Source organism: Pteropus medius, unplaced genomic scaffold (assembly GCF_902729225.1).
Source record: "Pteropus medius unplaced genomic scaffold, Ma_sr-lr_union100, whole genome shotgun sequence".
NCBI classification, from domain to species: Eukaryota; Metazoa; Chordata; class Mammalia; order Chiroptera; family Pteropodidae; genus Pteropus; species Pteropus medius.
Genome location: NW_024349519.1, coordinates 17,047,678 through 17,072,532, shown reverse-complemented (window position 1 = coordinate 17,072,532; position 24,855 = coordinate 17,047,678). Strand labels below are relative to the sequence as shown.

Sequence of the window (24,855 nt, the reverse complement as noted above, 5' to 3'; positions counted from 1 at the left end):
TCCCTTGAAATTAAACCCTAAAATCTAATATTTAAAAGAATGCTAAAATTTTATCCAGTTTTGATGTTAATCTTGTAGTCTTTAGTTTTTATCTTTCCCATCTCCTAAAACAGTGGAAAACACTACACTAATAGCTCTAGTTCTTTTGGCTCATTCTTCAAAGGGAGTAAGTATTCTTCAAGTGTATACCTACAGACTACTTTCTATATTCCATTCTCATTTACTTACCAAACTTCAGTTTTCTTGTTTGTATATGACTGTCCAGTTTAAATATCAAGAGCCCAAATTGCAATCACTCTTATATAAGAATTTGCAGGTAGATAGCATCAGCCCCTCAAACTCCAATCCCCAACCAAACTCATTTGTTCTCTCCCTGTATTCCCTGGTATTTCTATTGCTAGCCATTCTCCCAGCCACACAGACTCTAAGGTTTAGTTTTTATCATTTCTTATATCCTCCAAAGCTTTACTACTCAAAATGTCCAACAATCAGTAGAGTGGCATCTATCAGCATCGCCTGAGAGTTTATTCGAAATGCAGAATTTCAGAATTTGCATTTTAGCAAAATTCCCAGGTGATTCATATGCACATTAATACCTGAGAATCATTGCTCTAACTTTTAGAACAAGGGACCATCTCTCTTCCATGGTACCTTAGCATATGGTGAGTACTCAGGTCCTTGTTCAATATCCGCCTATGGATATAACTATTTCAACTAAATATTAACATACTTTGAATCCTATCTCTCTTCCTTGCTATGCATTCCTTTTTTCACTTATCTTCTGTATCATCCATTTCTCCTTCTCTGTTGATCTTCATCAGCATACATGTCTTGCAAATAATTTCTTAGTTGTCATGAAGAAACCAACAAACTGGACTGATTTAAGCAAAAACACCATTAAAAGGACACTGCAGGCGGTAACACCATCCTAGAGTCTGTCATAAGCACCATAGGCAATATTGCCCCCACAAACTCAAGCTTACTACAAACACCACTGCACCAGAAATTGTTTCTCCTAATCCCCACTTGCTTCCACCCTAGCTCCAGATTCCCCCCCATCTGAGTGGCTACATCTTATTGGTGAAGTCATGTCCACACCTTACCTGATAGGGAAGCTAGAGAAATGAGTGTCTGGCATTTTCAGTTCATACAATAGAAAAAAGTCTCTGCCTCCCACCAAGAGTCGTAATTCCATAATTCATAATTAAAGGAATTTTAGGCCAAGAAGAATAACACACTTCCACCAAACTCAAGTATCTTATCTTTAAAAAAAAAAAAATCATTTTCCTTTCTCCCTTTTAGTGAAATTTCTCAAAACAGTTGTCCACATTTGCCTTTATTTCCTCATGTCTCAGTCACTTTCAACCCACTCCAACCTAGCATTTGTCCTCAAAAAACATTGTATTCCTAAACTCTTGCCTCTCATCTAGTTTGACCTTTCAGCATTATGGATATTCTGGCTTCCGTGGTCTTCTGGAATTTCTCCTTTCTTTCTGATTACTTCCCCTCAACTTCCTTGCTGGCTCTCCCTCTGCCCATTCTCTCTCTATTTGTTTTCATGGCTCTGTTCCTGCCTCTCCTCTTTAACCCCATTCATTCTCTAAGTGTTATCATTCAATCTCAATCTTTCTCCTGCCTTAAAATCCTTAAATTCAATAATTCCTTCCTTTAGGGAAAAAAATCTATAGGCTAGTGACCTCTTTGCTGAGCTCTATAGAGTTTTAAATTTCCAATTGCCTGCCTCACACTTCTATTTGGATATCTAATATATTTTTTTTTAATTTTAGTATTCCCAAATGACAACTCTTAATTTCCCTCTCCTAATTAGATCCTTATGAGGTCTCTCCAATTTCAGAATATGATTTCATGATTCACCCAATGTTTAAGCCAAAAACTTAAGAATCATCCTTCATTTATTTTTGTCATACTCTTATATTTAATTTAACCACAAGTTCTGTATTTTCTACCTCCAACACACATACCCAATTCATTTACAGCTTTCTATTTCCTGTAAGTTTCTCCCAAGTCTGAACCATCATCCTCTCTTGCTATGAATAACCATGTTTCCATATGAACTGGCCCATTTCTTCTTCTCTAGCCTCATTTCGAAGAGCTGGCCCAATATCCACACAACTTTAACTCCATTGGTTTCCTTCTTCATCCTCAAAGAAGCCAAACTCTTCGCCATTCCAAGATTTTGTTTTACCTTCTTCTGCCTGGAATAATAATTCTCAGTCCAATTTATCCCATGTCTGACTCCACCTTATTCTTCCAGACTCACCCCGCTCTTGATTTTTACCTTCCATAAAGGAGCCCACCACTTACCTTATTGCATCATCTTGCTTTATAAAGCATATAAAACGTTCTGTAATTGCCTTATTTGCCTGTTTACTAGCTTAGAGTGTTTCTCCCCTGATTAGAGGATAAGTTTGATCAAAGCAGAGACCATATTTTTTAATGCATGTGTGTGTTCCTTGAACTAAAAAGAGGAATGTCTAATGCATAGTAGGCATTCAATAAATATTTGTTAAATAATTGAAAAGATAACAAAGTTAATAACTGATGTCAAATTCTATTGAGATTCCCTAACCTTTTCATTTCTGCTCAAATGATTCATCTTTAGTCATCATTGATAGCTTGATAGTTAGGTACCCAAAACAAGTTTTCTTACTTTATTCATTTACTTTTGATTCTGCCAGGAGTTATTTTCTTTGATGATGATGATGATGATGATGATGATGATGATGATGCTTTGAGAAGCTAGTAGGAAAAGCAAAGGCAATAATGCTGATATTTTCATAATATCTCCTTACTGATGTGGTCAGTATCTAAACAAATTTTGTCCGCCCATCAATCATTTCTCTACTTCCTGCTAATGAATCTTCCTGGAGGAGTCATCACATCTTCTCAATCCTGAAGACTGACAAGAAGTCCCTGTGGACTCTAACTCTACTGAAGATTGGGAGGGGTCCTTGTCACTAAGATTTTAAATGCCCCATCTTCAGAACATGATTGGAAAACTCACAGAAAGTTGTAGTTATTGCCATTTCTGGAAAGGAGCAGAACATGAAGGCAAGTAAAGGTTTTATTTACTTAAGACTTTTAAACTAATAAAAAAATTTATAGCTTGTATCTATTTAATGTTTAATAAGCGTTTTAGAGGCCATAGCATATTTAAACAATATGCCTTAAAATATTAGAATCATTTGATTTTACTAAGAAAATATTCACAGTTTTCCATACAATTCCTCATTTGGGTTAAATAATAAAAATAATATATTTCTAATTTTTTTTTTTTAAAAAGAGAACTTTCGTGGATTAACTAAAAGGTAGACTGCAAAACCTCTCTTCGTAACTCCCCTCCCCACCCCTTAATTCCACCCCATATAAGAGGTAGTGAGTATTAAAAGAAAAAGGAGAAAAGTAAGGGATTTGTCCAGGCATCAAGGAAGAAAGCAGAAGGTCCTATAAGCACAAAAATGACTTTGACTTTTTCTTGTAGGGATTCAGAAGTCTGGCGGCAACAACCTTGGCTCTTGCCCTCGTGTTTTCTTTCATGGGAAATTCCAGGAGTGCACCACAGGTAATCAGACGCAAAAAGTGAAGCTCCTGAATGTTCTTTTTTCTTTTCCCTTCCTTATTTTTTTTTTATTCTCTCTTTTTAATCGTGGACTGGTCTGCAATGTCTTATTAACTGTTTTTCTCTTCTCCCCGGGTTGTAGAGACTCTTTGAAAAAAGGAACTGGACGACTCAAGCTATGCTCTACCTGAAGGGTGCACGTATGTACCAAATACTGTGCTTTCCCTACAGCAATAAAAGAAGACCCTTGGGGGCGGGGGCATGAATTCATAGGGTAGATGGAGAGCTGTGTGGAGACAATAATACCGAGTTTGCTCCCTTAAATAATCGAGGTCGAGGTCATCCTGGTCTCAGTTAATGAAGAAAAAGGGACAGTACGGCGGGTGGGGGTCGGGAGGTGGGGAAGGTGGAAAGGGAAGACTCTGTCTGATTAGAAATCCTGCATCCTAAACTGGAGAGTTGCTGGCCTTTGCACAAAGGACGACTCTAGGGCTACTTGGGAAACATCGCGCGGGCTGGTGAACCAGACTACGGCTCCAGAGCCCCAAAAGCCCACTCACGGCCTTGGGCGGGAGACCCTCCTTCTGGTCTCTTCATAAGTGCCTTGCTCAGCCCGGGTTTGCGCGTCGAGAGCCCCAAACCCGGCAGCTCAGCGCGGACGCTGACCCGGCGCCTCCGGCTGCCGCCACCGCCGTGTCCCCTCTTCCTCGCCCGGAGGCTGCGCGGAGCGGCTGCTGTTTAACTCCGATTGTCCCTGATCGGGCAGGCGCTGAGCCCTGTGTCCCCCTTTGCAGAGGGGCGCCGCTTCATCTCCGACCAGAGTAGGAGAAAGGACCTCTCCGACCGGCCGCCGCCGGGTGAGTAACCGAGGGGGTGATGGGGCCAGTCCGGCGACTTAGAGTGGACCGAGCGGCAGGGCGAAGGCACCGGGCGAAGGCGTCCCCCCCACCCGGCGGGACGCGGCGCAGGCGCCACCGGACAGCCAGCCAGGGCGAGCGAGCCCCAGTAGGCAGCGGGCCGGAAGCTGGGGCTCGCGACGCTCCTCTATAATGGTGGCAGGGGCGGCGAAAGCTAGGGTGCGACTCCCCCACGTTTGACTAGGTCGCAGCAGCTCAGATGGCCCTCCGGCCACACGGTGTGCAGAGAGATACTCGGGGAGTTCTCCAGGGCTTGGGGTTCGACTCCCTGCGATAAGAAGGGGTAGGAAGAGCTATGCAACTGCCCCCAAAATGTACCTCCTGGATTGTGGCAGGACCTTCACAGTTTCTACTTAAACACTGTTATTATTAATAAAATAGCGATTTTACCTAGAAACTTCAAACGTATGCTTCTATTACATTACTAGAAAGAGCTATCGAAAGATTCAAAACCAGAAATAGTTAATAAATGGAGGCCATAAAGAATGGGGCCCGGGACTGTTATTTTTCATGATAAACTTTTCTGTGGCACTGCATTAAAAAACAAACAAACAATACAGTTAATTTTGATAAAATGTAAAGATCGAAATGGTAAAAGTAAAAAGTATACTTATTTTGAAAAATGGCAAACTGCTGAGCACATAGTAGGTCTTTAAATTTTTGTTTACCTTCTTCAAACTGGGTGTGTAATTAAACCTTTTTACTTTATGAGGGCACGGTATATTTTCCCGCATCGGTTGTTCCCAATTTTAAAATCATGGTTCATGTTGTCAACTTAGATTTGAAATAATTTTGAATATTTAGCAGATATTCCTTCAGTCAAATAATTGCCTTACATGTGGCTAAGAATGTAGATTATTATCTCAAACTGCTTTGGAAGGAATGAGAGAGGAGATTAATACAGGCTCCAAGCAGGATCACTTTTAAAACTTTCTGCCCAGACATCCCTATTAAACTCAAAAGGGGGAAATTTCTCGTAAGCTCTTTATCTTAATCTTCCTTGCTGTCATAAAATTCTGTGTAATATATAGTTTAAATTCTCTTCCATACCCGCTAACACACAACCAGTTGTAGTTAATATCCATAGGAAGTGTGAAATGTTTCAATTTATAAAAATTGGTTTTCTCTGTAGGGGCCCTTCGCTGTGGAATCAAAAATCTATTTCATGAAAGGTTTTCAGGTATTATAGAATACTAAAATAGAATGTATCTATATGAATATTTAAACACTAATAGAATCTGCATGCATTTTTGTTTCACCAGAAAGACGAAGCCCAAATCCCCGACTACTACTGACTCTTCCAGAGGCAGCAGCTCTGCTGTTGGCTGCCTTGCAGAAACCACAAGAAGGTACAAGTATAGTGATGTCTTTCAACTGTAGGACAGAGAACCTTTGATTACTTTTGGGATTCTGTGTTGAGGACAACAAAGTTGCCTTTATTTATTTATTATTCAGATTTTAAAAAATAATTAACAGTTTTCCTCACCCCAGAAATTCACAGAATATTTAAAGACCAGTATATTTCTCATTAGGGCGAGTCCTGAAAACATAAAACCATTTCCTGGTGAAACTGGGGAATTCATATGAATTCCACAATCCATAGCCTATTGTAACTTTTATTTCTCTTAGAACTCTAGAACTGAAAAACACGAAGTCCAACTTCATTATTTTGTAGTTGAAAAAAATCGAAGCCAAAGAGTTTTAAATAATTGCAAATTGCTCACTATTCAAGTTTGAGCCAAATGAAATTGCTGAAAGTCACTGATTTTTTACTTACACACACAGCAGTTTCATATGGTTCACTCTAATAGATATGAACCAGTTTTGATTTTAAGCCTGTGTAATTTTCACTATACTAGACAGATTTTTCTAAACCAGTATTATGTGTAATCGAATATTGTCTTCAAACAGAGACACTTTGTCCATGTAGCACTAAAACTACTGGTTGAATTAAGGCATCTTGCTAACCGATTGCCCAGAGCTTTGGAATATATAATAAGACTGAGTTCAAATTCCAGCTCAGCTGCTTTACTAGCTGGATGACCCTGAGCCTTAGTATCAGTTGGTAAAATGGAATAATAATGATATCTATGTGCAGGGTTGCTAAGAGCCAAATGAACAAGGAATATAAGTTTTATTACTATTAACAATAGAAGTCATCAAAGCATAATAAATAGACCTAGACTTTTTCCTCTCAAAAATTATAATGATGCCATATTTGTTACATAATTTAAATGTTAAAATGTATATATAAAATGTATAAAAGGTACAGTGAGTGGTCTAGTGATCAAAGCACAAGCTGCTGGCCCAGTGCTCTGACACTTGTGCTAATGGAGAAAGCATACGTGCTCTGTGCCTAGTATTGGACAGGCCTTGTGGGGGATGGGAAGAAAGCAGAAGGCACTTTCTGGCTTTAAGCTATGGCTTTGTTGTGAAAAAATACCTATAAGAGGCAAATGTAAGAAAATGGGATAAAGGGGTCTTCTGAACTTAGAGCAAGGCTGGTGCTGACTTGGGCAAGGAGAGGAAATTATAATACTTAGTTCAGTAAATGTACATTTATGCATGCTATGTGCCAGGCCCTGAGGTAGCAGAGGAGAACGCAGATTAAGCAAAAACAAGAAGGAGAATGGCCTTTACAGTGAAAAGACAGGGTGATCAGTCAGTGGAAGACCAGAATGTAAGAGTAGTGGTTAGGATAGAGCTATGATGACTATTACTATCATTTCTACTACTTCTAGCTAATAATAACTGACAGCTTACTGGAATGCACTAGGTCAGGCACTATTCTAAGCGCTTGATACGGATTAATACATTTAATCCTCACAGTAACCCAGGGAGGTAAACACTGTTGTTATACATACTTTATGGATGACGAAATAGAGGCACAGATAAAGTAACTTGCCCCCTATCATGTAGGAGGTACATACTAGAACTGAGATGAAGAACAGAAGGTAACTTACGGTTTATCTGAGAATCAATAAGATACCTTTTGGATTTTCAGCAGAGAGATGCCTAGTGAAGGAAGATGAGTCTGATTATGACACATAGAATGACAATAAGAGCAATAACAATAGCTATATGAGAACATCTCCTGTGTGTCAGATATTAACCTTTGCAGATTAGAGCTAATCTTTACAGCTCAGAAAACTGAACCTTTGAGAGATATTGTTTACTTTCCTAAGGTCATATAGTAAGAAGTGACATTGGGATTTTAACTCAGGTCTGTGTGACTCTATAGCTCTTTCAGTTACACCATGCCACTTCTCAAGAGGAAAGGCGAGAGATGGGAATCAGTGAGGAACTTGAAGGAGCATAGTGAAGTGATGAGGTACAGTCAGTCAGTGGGAATGGATGGAGAGGCATCTGAAGTATCCTGGAAGGAAGAATATAACATGGGGTAACTATTCACTAACAGTATAAAAGAGAATCTAGAGTCCAGCACATTTTTTAAAGTTGTGTGTGAGAGTATAAAATGTGATACTGATAAGGAATGAAAATTTCTATGGATATAATTAAGGTTCAGTTTGCAATGACACAGACAGTCCAGTGAATAAAGATGTACACTTCAGTGGTTTTCTACTGACCATCTATGAACTGGTTCCATCAGAGTTAACTGGAACACTTACTGAAAAATGTAGATTTCTTGGCCTTAGACTCAGAGATTCTGCTTCTGTACTACTTGAGTGAGGCCTGAGAATCTATTCTTTAGAAGTTCTCTCAAATTATTCAGATAATCAGTTAGGTTTGGGAACAACTGGAAATTCAGTTAATCAAGGCTGAAACCATGAAAATGGAAATCCTTGCTAGGCCTCAGATAATAAAAGATTTGCCTTGGAGAATGCCCAAAGTTCAAGGGATATGAGGGAACATATCAGTAAGGAATGAGGGAACATATCAGTAAGTAACATTAAAAGCAGCAATCAGGAATGTAAGAGGAAAACCAGAATAATAACATATTCAGAAGTCAAGGATGGAAAGTTTCAAGAAAGGAGTGATTATAAGCATGAACTATAACAGAACGGTTAGTAAGAATACAGAAATCAAGGGAAGAGGAAGATGGTGTTGGCTAGAAGGGTTCTTTGAAAGTGATTCACAAGAAGCCACTTAACCCTTTCCCAGGGATATGATATGTTGCTCCCGTGCCCCTTCTGAAACCTTATTTATAGGGAATTGGGGACAAGAAAGTAAACTGCAGAGTAAAGAGAAAGCAGAACATTTGCAGTAAAAAGATGAAAAATAGATAAAGGGTAGAGGATGCTGCATCCAAGATGATCGTTTCTAAATTCAATATTTGGCACACTTACGGTTGTCAAAGTCAGTAGGAAGAAAGCACTGGTAAAGATGGATCCACAGTGAAGTTTTAGATTTGATTGCTGGGAAGATGTGCAGAGCCAGAAAGGACCGTGAGATAGAATGGGAAGGGAGAGCTTTTCTACCCATTTTTGGAGTCCCAGGAACCTGTTATCATCTGACTCCTTAGCTGACCTGGCCCCAGAAATAAAACCTCATGCTCTAAAATTTTACAATCTTGTCCCACAGAAAAGGGTCCCTTCTTTCTGTCTCATTTCCTCCCCAGACCTCTAGCTCATCTAATAAGAGACTATGTGCAAATGCATTTCTATGTCATGTTTCCCAAGTAAGATGGCTTTTAACAGGAAATACAGAGAAAGAACCTTGGTCCAAGCCAATGGTTCTAATGGTGGGTGTTTTAGACATGAGGTATACTTAGAGCAAGACATGTGGCCTTTTCAGATTTCTACCAAACATACTACGTTATAGTTTCATTCATTATGGAGAATCATAAGTGAAATGTGAGTTCTCTGATATGTCTCAAGCTGGGGGGAAAAATATTAAAACCAAATCAATCCAAACCAAATTTTGGGGGGTTTTCAGTAGCAGAGTGCATGAGTTAGCATAATTTAGGAGACTAAATGTTTATTTCCTGAGGTTCTCTTCATCTTATCTTTTCTTCTTTTAAAATACAGAAAGTGTGTTTATTTTATGTAATTTTTTTTTCTTACAGCTGGAAAAGAAAACTGATCAAACCAGGTTCCTGAAAGACAATCTGATAAACTGATGAAAATTTATCAATTTGTATTCAATTACAGTTTTGTTCTTGCTGAAGATATAAACCATGTGAATAAAACCTGTGGACCCTTTTCACTTCATTAGTAATCTTAGGAACATGCACAGCTACTTTTATTCTTCCAAAAGCAAAAGTAATCTAGAGTTTTTAGCCGAGAACATCATTGCCTTTTTTTCTTTTTATTGTTTTAGCTCCTGTTTAGATCACCTTGTGTCTTCTTCTCGAATTTTTTTTAGAGCACTTATGAGTATAAGGCTGAAGACTCTTTAAAATATTCTTACAACAAATACCCACCTTGTTCTAATAATTCTTTTTTTTCATTGTGTTGCCTGCTTGCATTGTCTCACTCAGCAGTGAATTTCCCTCTCTGTTTCCCCCTTTTCCCACCTCCAAAGAGGGTGAGGGGGACACATTGCACACTGGGAAAGAGCAGAGTGTGATGCTCTCAGCAGTTCATCCAGGAGAGGTAAGTTCCAATGAAGGAAGGTGAGAAAGGGTGTCTGGGAAGAAGGCCTGTGCTGAGAGGGGGCACCCTTGGTGAGGCTAGAGCCAGTGACAGGTTCCATAGTTGGGAGCTTCCCTTTTTGCTCTTTGGGGAGCTCCCTGAATATAGTTTAGAAACATGGATCTAAAAGTTACTAGGAAATAAGCAGATGGAGACACATTCTGCTCCTACACTGGGCAAAAAGAACAAATGTTTTTTTAGAAGTAACCCATTTTCCATGGTTAAACAGACTCAAAGACTGCTTATTCTAATTGGCAAGAACTCTAGGATTTATTTGATGTGAAAATGATACATAAAAGCACCCTGATAATGTAAGTGCATGGTAATATGCCTAATTTTCTCTTTTTAAAAGTCAATTTGAGTTCAATGCTATCTGAAATACATGCACATACACATTATGTATTGTACAAGCATAATAATGTATTTGTAATTACAATATGACCATCATGTTAATTAATAATTATCGAAAGTTGTTATTGATAAATGTCATAAGTAGAAAGTATTGTTAATTCTTATTGTCATTAGTATATAGCCATTATTCAATAACTAAAGAATACTGATACGTGAATGTCTCTGTAACTTGGAATCACAGTTTTACTGTGTTAAGTAATCAAAACCCTGTTTGTAAGATTTGTTTGTATCTTGTTTCATAATTGGATAATGAAACTCTGTTCAAGTTAATGTAACATTGATTTCTGCCAAAAAGTGTTCTAGCATTAAAAAAATCTATATGGCATTATAATAGACATCTGTCATTAATTATGATTTGATTCTAAAGGATTTTCTAGACAGTGCATATATCCAATTTATTGAGAATTATTTACTCATCTGACATAGACTTGTATATATTGGCTATTTAAATATTGTGTCTATTCCCAGAACACTTTTAAAATCTATCTTATGAAGTCATTCTTCCTATAGCAAACTAGAACAATCTCAAGTATTTCACAATAAAACAGAGTTTTTAAAAGCTGTCTAAATGACCAATAGCTGTGAAAATAATAATCAGCTCCAAGTAATATAAGTACTTAATTCCTTGAATTTTCTTCTGCTGTACAGATGTGCCTATTAACTGTTATTACATAAAGGCCCCAATGCTATTTGCCATAACTTTCTAATTCAGGGTGTCTTTGCAATTCTCTTTATTTTTATCTGTTTCAAAACTGAAATGAACAAATGATCAAAATTTTCATTTATATGGCTTGCATTTTAAAATTGGGAACTGTCTTCCGCTAGTGCATATCCATGTACTAGAATACCCCCGCCTCCAGACTGGACTTGCCACCACTTTTAGCACAGTTCCAGTTGCTCTTCCCCTCTTGGCTTCTATATCCTACTTCCCTTGTGGCTATCAGTGGCATTAGTTATATATATTACTTCCAGTGTGGGTTCTCAGTTACTCTTTATTTCCCTGGGTTTCCCCAGTGGGAGCCTCCTCTCTTCCCACAGCACCACTGAGATCGTGAGAGAAGAGAAGGTGAAGAGGCCCTGATGTTACAGTCAGCCTCCAATTCATATTTCTGCTTTACCTGGTCATGAGAAATAAAATTTTATATCTTATCAACCTTGAGTTCTATTAGTTTACTTCAGCTTCAGGAGAAAGGGGAGTTGGGATGTAACCTGTTGGTCTCCTCCTTCTGGACTATAAGTTCTTCCAGGAAGAGTTCATTTCTAATTTGATTTGATCCTTATAACGTGTATCTTTCACGTTAATTCATAGAAAGTTGAGCTCATCTTATGAAGCCTCTTTGAACCTCCTCAGTATACACCTGACCAGTCCCTCTTATGCCCTGGAAAACTATTAACGTAGCACTTGTAGTATTTTATATTCTCATCTATATATGTAAAACTAGCTTTGTTAACCCTAACTCTTACCATGGAAGGAAGTATGGTATAATGCATAAAAAAAAGTCTTGCTGTCAGCTGGTCAAGCACACACAAACTATTTTCTATAGTTCCTGTCCTCCACCTTATGCTTATGTTTTGAAAAGTATCATTTTTTTGTACCTTTATTTCTCCCAGTAAATACAACTACTGTATATAAGGCACTGTGCTAGAGTCATCTAACAATCCTATTTGTCACTTTTCACCGGGCTTTCTCAAATCTTGGGGAAGGGACAAATAAATAACTGAGGCGAGGGGATGGAGTCAAGTGTAGCAGCTATCTGAATAAAGGATTGAGTGAAAGGTAGAAACTCTGACTCCTACACATGCCACTCAAAACCAGATGTTTGCAAATTAGTTAATTCCTATGCATACTGTCATTTGTAGTCATTTCTATCAGAAAACTATGATTTTATTTGTTTTCAAAAGAGCATTTAAATTTTAAAGTTTTATATTATGAAGATATTTTATTGTATAGCTCATGTTTTCAATAACAATGACCCCATTAATTACCAATCAACAGTATCATTTGAACACAGCGTGTCACAGTACCAGGGATACATTTTCATGGTTATTATAACAGTGAAACCCCTTTTTATCATGAGATCTTTCTGGCACATCAGCAAAAGAATGTATTATAATACAAATCTTCAGTGTAAAGCTGTCCAAACTACCCTGCAGACACTAAGTTAATTGGTATCCATAGGGTACTTTTCAAGGGTTGGGCTTTACGAAATTTATTTCCCTTCTTCCTGAATCAGGTGAGCTTGCAACCATCTTCCATTTTGCCCTGATTTGTTGCTTGTATCCACCATTCTACTTTTTTCTAAAAATGGGGCAATAGGAGAGCTGGATTACAGTTTTTCACTGGTCTTGAACCATCTGACACACGGTTATTGTACTCTTCCTTTGTTGCCATCAACGATCCAGCACTGAAAAGACCAAAACTTTTCTAGAGCCTCTACTGACCTAGGCCAGCTGATATGCCAACCAAGGTATTCACTGTGATCTAAATGTAATAATACTCAGTTGTGAAAAAAGCAATCCAAGAGTGTGGATTTTTTTCCCCCGCAAATTTAGATTTAATTACACTTAAAACATGAAAATGCTGAATTACAATCATTCGATAATGTCTTTAATCACATCATGAATGTGTTAGAGACACTGTCCTTTCTATAAAGTAGACTCTAAATTTTCTTTTTGTTATCTTTTTTAAAAGATAATTTTAAATGTCCTTCATAAGGCATTATTACATAGCAGGTGCTTTACAGATGTTGTCTTATTTAAATGACTAAAAGAATTTTAAAGACGGCATTATTAGTGAAGGTTAAATATTTAAATATTGATATATTTATTCATTTTGGATTTAACAATTTATCATCTGTGGAAGACTGACCAATTTTTCAAAAAGACTTTCCTTTTAAACCAAAAAAAAAATATTATAGTCAAATGGTACAGTGCTGATGCTAACATCTTCCTGTCATTCATTTGAGAAGTAATCTTGTAAATATGTACTAATATATGTCAAGATCTGGATTTAGGTTGGCTATTTTCTTATGGATTTTGATCGCCTGCAAAGCTAGATATAAATTAATATTTCTGACTCGTGTGGAAAATGAAAATAAAGACCAAGTTATTTAAAATATGTATGAAGTACACATCCATGGCTAAGAACAAGATCCTTTGGGGTGAGAATGGGAGACTTATTTGGTAGGTATAGAAGCTGTATAAATACCAAGCAAAGGATTATGGTGATGATAATTTGAAAATAGACGAGTTAACGGAAATTCTTATTGCTTAAATTAACCATTTTAAAAATACTTTCTGCCTTCCTCCTTTAATTAACACTCTTCCTCCTGCCTAAGTTTACTGGGGAAAAGGAGTTGAAGAAAATAACTTGGATTTTATTATAAATTATAAAATTGCTACTCAATTTAATCTCCACTTTTTAGGCACAGAAGAAATCCCACTGTGACACTTAAAAGAAAGTGGAATTTATGGCATTTTCATTTCCTTAAATAATCATTCTTTCTCTGTTCTCACTAAATTAGTTCTGTTCAACAATGTGGAATTCAGTTCTTGTATTCACCATGAAGCTTTTTCTTGCCGTGAGGAACATGACCCAAAGGAAATGGTGACTTGATATTCAACCGATCCCTTTCTGCCTCCTCTTCTTCATCATATCTCTCATCCTCATCTTCATCTTCCACATCACTGCTCTGAGGACTGGAGACCTGAGACCCTGAAGGAGAAGGTGGTACTGAGGAGGGCCTGGGATATTTAAATCCTTCTGTCTGCCAAAGACAAATATAAGACACAACATTATTATGATGACTTCTTGATTTTCCAATGATGTGAACACTTTACATGTGCATTTAATAAAAAACATAATTGGATATTTTTTGTGGTCTGTTCAAGGGCTATTAACTTTGATTTATTTTGACTCTGGTACCAACAAGCTCAAGAGGGATTCATGAAATAAATAGCTTTATTTTTATTAAGCATTGATATATGCCAGATAACTATCTATATGTTATCTTATTTAATCTTTGTAATGACACTCCAATAAATTTGCTTTTCCCATTTACAGAAGAAAATTGAGGGTTAGAGAGGCCAAATGATTTGCCCAAGGTCACACAGTACATAAGTGGTAGAGCAAAGATTTGTACTGGGGTAGTGATCACTCCAGAACCTTTAATTTCAACTACTATGTTACACTGCTGATAGCATCAGTCTCCATGTCATCTTTTAGATTTGCTCAGTGAAATGGCAGGACATTGGCTGCCTAGGCATACGATAGACAGCCACTATTAGAAAGAATCCTGGAAGCCAGACCACTTAGCTGACCCTGAAATTCCACCAGCTACTTTTATTTTAGTTAATGAGAAGATACCACTAGGTTTTAATCAAATTGCCCTTTTACCTAAAATTCATTGAGATAACATATTTGTTAAACACATACTAAGCACCAACTATAGGTCAGGCATGATAATGGCACTGAGGAAACAGATGAAAAACATGATCCTTGCCCTCTAGGAGGGCACATGCCTGAAATGGGGAGACAAATGTATAAAATTGTTACAGTATTTGCCACTCTGTATTTCAATCATATTTATACATAATTATTATGTCATACTTGTACAGTCATTTCGAGGTTCAGGTACTCTACCTGAAAGCAACACAGAAAAAGAGCTGAGTCCTGGCTCAGAGCACATGCTCAATACTTAACAGTTGAATAATTAGCTTATTAGATGAATACAGCTGAGCTATCTTCAAGTGGAGTGTCTGTCTCTAAATAAACTAAGCAATTAACTCAGAATTATGAACATGGGAGTGGAATTTATAGATTGAGAGATTTACAAAACCCTTTCATCTTCTCAATGGGCAAATTTTACACTGGGTTAACTTTCTAGGCCTGTTCTCCTGGACAGCTGATAGGTGGAATATAAGTTGTATTATTAGGCAAAATTATGTATGCTAAAAGTGACCCCTGCCTGGGAAATTATATCTGAACTTGGAGAATGTATAAATACTAAATGAGGATCTATAGTTTGGGGGAATCCCTGAATTTGACGACTGTTGTAACTGAGCATATTTCTGGGCAACTATGGAAGATGTCTGTGGAGATTTACATGAACTATTGGCTCCTCTGAGTCATAGAAGCTATCTCATATCCAATGGTATGGGTCTTACCTTCTTGTACCTACGCTGTCACCTGATAAGAGGGCAAAGAGGTTTAGCTCTGAGACCACTACTAGACTGCTGTAAGGACAATGCCATTAAAGAGAGATGCCCAATGCTGCTCTGCTTCAAGCTGCTTTTCCTGTCTGAATCCCTTTAATTGATTCTGATGACAAATGGCCTATGCTAGTCTCAAGAATATAATGTCTAGCTGGACTTCAGAAGGCTCCTTGGTGGGCACTGCTGAATGGAACATAAATGCTCATTTTGTCCAATTCCTCCTGTGGTGTTTGGATTCACTCTATATTAGTCTTGGCAAGTCGTTATCCTATGTTTAAACACTTTCTTAGATACCAAATAACTTCCTGTTAGAGCAGGCCACTTTATTTTTGAGCAATTCTCAAAAAAATGGATATCTAATGGAGCAGTTTCAAGCACTAAGGCAGAGAGAGTTCTGATATGGAGGTGCTTCTCCATGACATGAATTAGCTGACTGTCTGCTCATCTTATACATGAGCCTAACTCTGAATCGAGGGCTTTGAGTTGGCCTGATCTGTCAGTTCCTCTATTCTTTGCTTTGATGTGACACTATGAAAACGTATAATAGTTTGTGTACTTAGCTACTTTCTAATTAAAAAGTATTGTTCGGATTTATCACAAATAAATTTAGCTTTCGAAACAACAACAAAAAACAATATATAAAATATTTACCGATGGCGGTGATGTAGGTTCCATATAGAATTTATCTGGAAAGGCTCTGCTTAATGTCAAGTGCCTGGCGTGCTGGTAATACTATGATAGAAGGCCAATGTATGGGTTAAAAAAAGATTCATATGCTTTGATAACCAAGTTCTATAAAATATTATTCTCCTAGTTATGAAATATATTTTTTTAGAAAGTGGCAGATTTTATTCATCCTAAGTTTGAGAATCTGGTGGAAAAAGACAGTTTATAGTTTTATTATTTTTCAATGACTAGGTAAAGAAATACAAAAATTGGAGGGAAAAGCCATACTGGCCTTACTGAACTCTGAATTGAGTGCTAAGGTGACTGAAAACAGTAGTTTTTTAAATAAAAACTGCTAAGTACTAAGACTAGTGTGTATAGAAAGACAGCAAATGACAACATCTATCATTTGTCTGGGGAAGTTTAGCAGTATCTAAGCAGATACATTATGTGAAGGCAAAGTCAGCTTCTTTTTTATTAAATTATCCAGTGCTAAGATATATGAACATCTGGGTATTTATAAACCTACTGCATGAAACAAGATATTTTCTTCTGCACTAGTCATTTTGAAAAGTAATATTATTCCTACTACTCTCTGTAATGGAAGAATAAGATCACACTATTTCTTAGAATGAAACTAAGTAGAGACTTTTCTCTTGATGTTTTCCTCATCTTCATGAAACATTTCTGTATACCCGTAACGCATCAAGTTAAGAAATGAAAATAGAAAAACTAGTAATTTTAGTGCTAGATCCTGATGAACTTGGTGTTATGGGCTCAGACTAAATGTAAAGAATTGGACTTAGGACTTTGCAAATTCATATTAAGTAAAAAAAGTATGTAACAACATCACTGAGATTTTAACAATTATGATACTGAGTTGACTTTACAGATTATGACTAGAATCAATACTTTTGTAGTCCAGTGGGATTTCTAAAGTGGTCCTCTGTGTTGACCACAAACTTGCTTACTCTGCCTAAGTATCTCCAGTCCAGAAGATCTGAGAGCCTCTCAGTGCGGTTTCTCTGGATAATTCTTTGGCGGCGTGACTGTTTGCAAAATCCATAGAGAAACTGAGTCAACTGATTGCAAGAATCATCAGGAGAACGGAACCGCCTGTCAACGATGTAAATACCTGAGGGACACAAAAACCAAAGCACAAGTAAAAAGTAAGGCTAACCTTAGGGCATTTTTTCTCCTAGTCCTCAGATTCTAAGCTAGACTGCATGCAGTATCTACTTCCTAACTCCCTTATTGCCTCTGATTTGTCTTTTCTGTTCCAAAGTTGTATTTCTTCTATGGTTTACAAAGGTCAACAACACACAGCTAACAAAATAGATCTTACTTTTAAAAAAATCTGACAGTGTATGGATACCCTGGATCAGTAATCCCCTCATCCGGGGGCCACTCACTAACCAGAATCTCTGGGGTAAGACCTGGGTGTCAGTCTTTTTTAAGCTCCCCAGTGTTCCCAGCATGCAGCCAAGGCTGAGAACCACAGCTCTAACCTGAGGAAAGAGAACAGTGACAGAACAATTGCAAAAGACCAGGGAATTAAAATGTGTAGGCAGAGAATCCAGCCCATTCAAACTTTTCTTGCTGCTAGGCAACACAGACATAGAGATATGCAGATTCTCCTGCCATCTTAAATAATGTAAGTGAATTTGCTAACTTGGCACAAACTTTTTAAATAATTATGTTGACCAATGTACGTACTCTAAGGCCTTGGTTATTGTAATATCACTTTTAAGTATTAGAAGGCCAAACCAGTTCAGGGGAAAAAAGGTAAAGAGAAGGTTTATCCAAGTTTAGCACTTCTTTTGCAGTTTGTCTTTTGGGCAATATATTTAATATTAACAGCATTCTTATCTTTCCTGTAGACCATGTGATCAAATCTATTTTTTGTTAGATAAGTATAAACATTAGTTTAATCAAGAGAGCTTTAGAGTTAGGTCTAAAGACCCTATGCTTTGTTTGGTTAAAGGTCACTTCTCCCCGGGTTAGAATAATGATGAAAAACCTCACCATACGCAGTAGGATCAGCCACGTGCTCCTGCATGAAACAGCCAAAGCCAGAGAGGTTTGTTGTCACACTGGGGATGCCCATCACAGTGCATTCAGCTGCCAGAGGACAGACAAAGGCTTGCTTCTATTTCCTGTTACGCATGCAGAGAAAAAAGCCCCTCCCTATCTAGTAACAGCAATGTTTACTTTGTGCCAGGCACAGTACTAAGCTCTTCACGTGTTTACTCCTTTAATCTTCTCAACAACCCTGTAAAGTGAGGCTATTATTATCTCCCTGAGGTGCCGAAAAGCGAAATAGGTTGCCCAACTTCACAAAGTCAGGGGAAAGGTTGGGGGCGGGGCGGGGAGGGGGCTGGGTTTGAAGCTGGACTCCCAGCTCCAGAGCTCTTGCTGGAAACTGCTACTCTATACTGTCATTCCCGCTGGTTTTGCGCTCCATTCTAAGCTTACGTCTCTAAATATTTGGCAAGTTTATGGAGTAGGCCAATGTTTTGGTAATGACCAGCTCCTCCCATCATAGAAATCCCCCTTGGCATAAATCTCTTCCACGTTCTCAGGTGCTCGGTGAACCCCATGGTCTCTTTCAAACCTCTCTCACCTTTTAGACAAAACCTGTTTTTCAGAAACTATCAGATATGTCTGAAGAAACATTACCACTCTCGAGGATATCTGCATTTTTAGCAAGGAATTTCTATTTGATTATGAAATAACTTTTGGTTGACTAGTGCAGTTGGGGGAGGAAAAAAAAACCAATTTCCCCATTACCCATGAAGTAATACAATTTAAACAGTGGCCTTTTGTCCTGCTCTGCAAGTGATTTCCTATTTTTGCGGGGGGCATTGAAGAAAGGAAGGTAAATTGGGATTATTGACCCATTTGAGAATCTAATAAAACTTTAGAACTCCTCCCTAGAAAAATTTATGTATATTACAAAATTTTGTCTACAATTCTGTAGAACATAACAGATCCTTATTTTTGTTAAATACTCTTATTAACACGCATTTAGTAAAATGTCAGGTGCCCATGTATGCTCACTATGTGTCCACTCAGTGAATTTAATGAAATAAATGCTTATATTCATTGGGTTTTCTCAAAACACAAAACACACACTTTAACAAATACTTACTGGAGTGATTTAGAGTTAGTACCACATGAAATGATTATTCTTTAAAAAAAAAATTGTTATCTCATATGCTAACACCAAACTTATACCACCAGAGGTTTCATTATTTCTGTAATTATAGATTAGGTGAGGAGTGGCCTCTTCCTCCAGTTAATTTAAAACAGAATGATTCATTCGCTATGGCGTATTTATCAAATTTCTTTTTCTGTCTACTTATCTTTTATAACAGCTTTGCTGACCTTTATGTTAAAACACTAGCTATATCTCCTCTATCATTTTGGGTTAAGTTTAACTTTGTCCTGTAAAATGATATTTTGGCGAAAAGTCTGCCGTTAAGTTATACAACATTGTCTTCAACCACATACCCTCAGTCACTTGTGCTTTGATTTTGTGTTTCTCTATTCCACAGTAAATTACATGTCAACTTTGAATATCATGCACACATGCATAAAATAAAATAGCAATAAAATTCTAAACATTCCACAATCCATACATGTCACATACCTGGAGTATAACCCCATGGTTCATAGTATGATGGAAATACTCCAAGATGACAACCTCGGACGAACTCTTCATAATCCATAGGTAACAAGGGGCTGGTGGAGGATAGGAACTCTGGGTGCAAAATCACCTAAAAAAGGAAAATTCTAATGAGAACGAAAAGAAAGAAGAAATTAAGCAAAAAAATTTCCTACAATTTGGTTATTTCAATATTGTAGAATCCTTGTATTCTAGATTCAGAGGAAAAGAGAGAGAGAGATAAGAAAGAAAAAAGCCTGAGTGCTTCTTTTCTCCTCTCTCCATTCTACATAAGTATCTACTCTGTGAACTAACTTTTCCTCAGTTTCCAAGGCCAAGTTGGAGGCTAGGGAGTTCATGGGCCATTTTTGTTCTCATGCTAAACCACATCTTCCAACCAAGATTTTATTGGCAATAAAGTTTTATTTGGTTCTCTGACTGCTTCTAATTTGCTAAGGTCTTACTCAACACAACCAGAGTGAACCTTTAAAAATACCAGCCATTCACCTGCTCGAAATATTTTAATAGCTTCCTATTGCACACAGAATTAATGCAAAAGTGTTTACCATGGCTGTAAGCAGTGATATGCTGGTAAATGTTCAAGAACTGAAAAACGAAAGTATAAATATGTATTTATACATAAGTTTAATATAAATCTTACTGATATAAAGGATACCATTATAGCATACAATTTCCAAATAAAAAATGTACACACAAAAATCTGCACACATATTTATATCAGCTTTATTCATAATTATTAAAACTTGGAAGCAACCAAAATGTCTTTTAGTAGGTGAATGGATAAATAAACTGTGGTATATCCAGACAATGGAATATTATTCAGGGCTAAAAAGAAATGAGCTATCAAGCCATGAAAAGACATGGAGGAAACTTAAATGCATATGAGTAAGTGAAAGAAGCCAATCTGAAAAGGTCATATACTGTATAATTCCAACTTTATGACATTCTGGAAAATGCAAAACTGTAGAAACTATAAAAAGATCAGCAGTTACTATGCATCAGGAAGAAAGAGAAATGAATAGAGCACAGAGGATTTTTAGGGTAATGAACTATTCTGTACCATACTATAACAGTGGATACATGTTATTATATATTTATCAAAATGTATAGACTATACAAGACTAGGAGTGAACCCTAATGTAAATCATGAATCTTTGGTGATAATGATGTGTCAATGTAGGTTCATCTATTATAACAAATGTATCACCGTGGGGCAGGATGTTGACAGTGGAGGAGGTTGTACACGTATGGGACAGATGGTCTATGACTCTGTACTTTCTGCTCAGTTTTGCTGTGAACCAAGAACTACTCTAAAAAATAAAGTGTATTAAAAATATATAATACTCCTTATTATAAATTCTATATAGTCAATTAATTATCATATAATGTTTTTGCTGATATTTGAGAAAATCTCGTATTAATTACCAACTTAGAGTTTCGATTGAAAATTAACAATTGGCTCTTGTGCACTGGTATGAGCCGGTTCTGGGACTGCACTGCCTGTAATGTTCTGCAAAGGCAGAGACAACCGAGCATGACTGTAATTGTAAAGTCATGAACAGAATAGCTGCTTAACTGGTCACCTGGATGAATGAATCCTATTTATTAGAGGTCTCACTGAACTATTGTTATCTGTCAGCTTCCCTCTATATCATTTACTAAAAATAAATGAAATCTGATTTTAAAAGCATTGGGATTATATATATAATTATAGAGCTATCTATACAATATATATTTAATATGATATATAATTATAATTAGTATTATATGTTTATATAATACTCTATGTAATGTAAGTATATTAAAGTATAATATAAGTTACATATTATATATATATTAGTGCCTTATAAAGGACGGAGAGATCCCTAGTGCCTTCCACCATGTGAGGACACAGCAAGAAGGCACCATCTATGAACTTGGAAGAGGGCCCTTACCAGAACTCAACCACATTGGAAACTTGATCTTGGACTTCCCAGCTTACAGAATTATGAGAAATAAATGTCCATTGTTTATAAGCCACCTAGTCCTTTGTATTTTGCTATAGCAGTTCTCAACAAAAGCATAATTTGAGTTCCTATTACATACAAAGAGCTGCACTTGGAAAAGAGACAAAAGATACAGACACCGACTGTCGGGGCAACCATCAGATTGACAGCTCTCTTGGCAAATATTAGGAAAGTGGGGTTTTAAAGGCATTGTGCCTACTTTGGCATTTCCACATTTAGGAAAATTTGTACTCTTCAATGTCCATTCTGGAACATGAAAACACCATGGCTCATTTGTTTTGTTCCCAGCCAAACAGAATGATTGCACAACTAAAATAAGAAAACAGCTGTCTGGGCCCTAAAACAGCCAACTTCAGAAGCCCAGGGCAGAGAAAGAATATTAGAGGTCAGCCCAAGGTTATAGGGAGGATTAAATAAGATCTTATATACAAAAGCCTTTAATAGAGCACCTGGCTCAAAGAAGGCCCTGGGTCAGTAGGAAACAACAACAACAATAAAACACACACACACACACACACACACACACACACACACACACACACACACAACTTGATTGACTGTATTTATCCTAGGACAGAAGTAAGGTCCCAGGAAGTTAATTATTTTAACAGAAGGGCAAGACAGGTTCTAAACCCAAAATCTGTAGCCTAGCCTTTTCTCACTATAATACACTGCTCAGGCAGGATAGAAGAAAAATTCAAGATCAAAATAATCTGCAGCATTTCCTGAATCAAATGGTCACATTTATATAAAAAACTTGTCAATCCACTCTGAGAATTAAGAACCACTCTATGGGTTTCTATAAATATCCAGGGAATCAAATATAGACAGGCAATCAAATAGTTATCTTAGCACAGGCCCTGAGTTAGTGTCAAGCTTTTAGAGGATATTGTTAATAAAACAAAATATCTAATTTCAAATTAACCAAATTCATCTCAGTGCTTTGAATGTATATCATTAGGAGAAGTTATTCTTTTATTTCTTTTGTGTGTGAGTGTGTTTACTTTATGATAATAAATGAATATCTCAAAATATAATTTCACTGCATAAATATACTTTGTATGAGATAAACTTCCTTTTCCATTCACTATACATGAGTCATGTGCTATTATATTTTTGTACCTTTTTATCTACTTCTTCTTTTGTGTGGTGAGCCCTCCCTCCTGTTATTTGTATGATAAACTCTTGCTCATTGACCAAGATCTAGCTAACATGTCATCTTTTTAATAAAACATTTGATCAAATCCTGCAGTCAAAGACATATCTTCCATCTTCTACTCTCACCAAACCCTGATCATGCCTCTCTTCTAAAAGTTATTAACTACCAATAATATGCTATGTACATAAATGCAGCATCTATGACTCTTTAAATCCTCACAACAATTCTGTGAGTGTGGGCCTATTTCATCACCATTTTGAGAAGTCTAAGTCTAGGCAGATTAAGTAACTTTATCATTTTATAAAGTAACTTTATAAAATGAATTTTATAAAATTCAGAGATTTAAAGGCAACCAGTTAGAGTACAGCCTTTAAGGACTTGGTATCTTATCTTCTTCAGAGATGGGGCAGTCTTAAATTTGCTGCTCAGATTTCCTTCAAGAGATTCTGGCCCAGAGATCTTGTCTGACAGGCCCAACTGCCTCTGCTCTAGATCCACCACAGTAGCTGCTCCTGGCCTATGGGACAGGCAGAGATGGGTACTAGTGCCAACCCACATCTTCTCAATGAGTGATTCTTTTAATGGGCAACTTTTCATTGGGAATCCCTGTCCCTATTAACAATAATCCCTATTAAAACCAATGTATACCAGTACTCATAGAACAATGCAGCCATCTGCCTGCCAACTTGAAACTGTTTTGGTAGGTAGAAGGTGGGATTTACATGTGAAGGTAAAATGTAAAGAAAAGGTTAAATAGAAGAAAACTTATGTAGTAACACCGATATGTTATTATAGTGAGAAAAGACACATGCACACGAGGGCACCTTTTGTATTAAGAAAGGGGGCATTGTAAAATAATATAGAATTTGTGTTAGCTGTCGAAAATTATTTACCTGCTGGGCTTTTTTTTGTTATTGTTTTTGGGGATGCACGAGCACACTAGTATGTTTTTTTTAGCTAACTGACAAGCTATGTTGAGTGGTCTTGGTCAATTCCCTTTTGAGTCACTATATAGTGCTGCTATGTGTGTATATTTTTCATGTATTTGTGCATTTTTATGAAGTCTAGCTTTCTGTTAATTACATTTGCCTTTCTGTGGGGAACAAAAGGGGGAGGGGCTGAAACTATTTTAGAACAGGGCTGCAGTCTGTGACTCTCCTTACCACATCTTTCCTTCCTGCTCTCTTCACAGAGTCTGACTGCACCTCCCTGCCTGCTCATGCTTTCAATCTCTTTATCTCTCACAGGCACTACCACCAATAAGTGTTTTTCTGTCAAATCCTGTCTTGGTATCTGCTTCTCGGAGGATGAAAATGGAGAAAATAAAATATATACGACACATGATTGCTGCTTCAAAGGACTCATAGTCTTTCTGGAGAAATGGGCACATAAATTAAATATATATATATATATATATATATATATATATATATATATATATATATATATATAATTCAATGTGATAATTCCTATAATTGTAATAGATATAAAGTATCTTGGGAATGCAGATAAGGAAACAATTGTTCTGTCTGCAGTAGATAAATGTATATTAAGGAAAAATGCAAAGAAGAGATTACTCTTAGGTTGGATCCCAAAAGAAGAGTTAGAATGGCTGAGATA

The 24,855-nt window shown here is 37.1% G+C and overlaps 2 protein-coding genes across 3 annotated transcripts in view; one reads left to right on the top strand and one right to left on the bottom strand.

The window, feature by feature from the left end:
• The first annotated feature begins 1,732 nt into the window (after positions 1–1,732).
• SPX (spexin hormone) lies at positions 1,733–11,209 on the top strand. Of its 2 annotated transcripts, XM_039882543.1 has the most exons (7): positions 1,733–3,072; positions 3,503–3,583; positions 3,723–3,780; positions 4,375–4,437; positions 5,760–5,846; positions 8,057–8,058; positions 9,524–11,209. In XM_039882543.1, the coding sequence occupies exons 1-7, from the start codon at positions 3,067–3,069 to the stop codon at positions 9,575–9,577; spliced, it is 351 nt and encodes a 116-aa protein (XP_039738477.1). In that variant the 5' UTR covers positions 1,733–3,066; the 3' UTR covers positions 9,578–11,209. The 2 variants fall into 2 exon arrangements, with proteins under 2 accessions (XP_039738477.1, XP_039738476.1); XM_039882542.1 differs by lacking the exon at positions 8,057–8,058 and having other exon boundaries at positions 2,551–3,072.
• A 1,833-nt stretch (positions 11,210–13,042) lies between these two features.
• GYS2 (glycogen synthase 2) overlaps positions 13,043–24,855 on the bottom strand; it is a 39,360-nt gene continuing 27,547 nt past the window's right edge. Inside the window, exons 12-16 of the mRNA XM_039882534.1 lie at positions 20,035–20,161; positions 18,408–18,503; positions 17,354–17,517; positions 16,368–16,448; positions 13,043–14,269 (exon numbers count right to left, since the gene is read on the bottom strand). Of these exons, the coding sequence (XP_039738468.1) occupies positions 14,048–14,269; positions 16,368–16,448; positions 17,354–17,517; positions 18,408–18,503; positions 20,035–20,161 (690 nt within the window). The 3' untranslated portion in view covers positions 13,043–14,047. The remainder of the gene's footprint in view (positions 14,270–16,367; positions 16,449–17,353; positions 17,518–18,407; positions 18,504–20,034; positions 20,162–24,855) is intronic.

Excerpts from the sequence above, each read along its gene's own strand:
- SPX (XM_039882543.1), top strand. Across the intron at positions 3,584-3,722 it reads ATTCCAGGAGTGCACCACAG|AGACTCTTTGAAAAAAGGAA; the intron begins GTAATCAGACGC and ends CCCGGGTTGTAG. Across the intron at positions 3,781-4,374 it reads GCTCTACCTGAAGGGTGCAC|AGGGGCGCCGCTTCATCTCC; the intron begins GTATGTACCAAA and ends CCCCCTTTGCAG.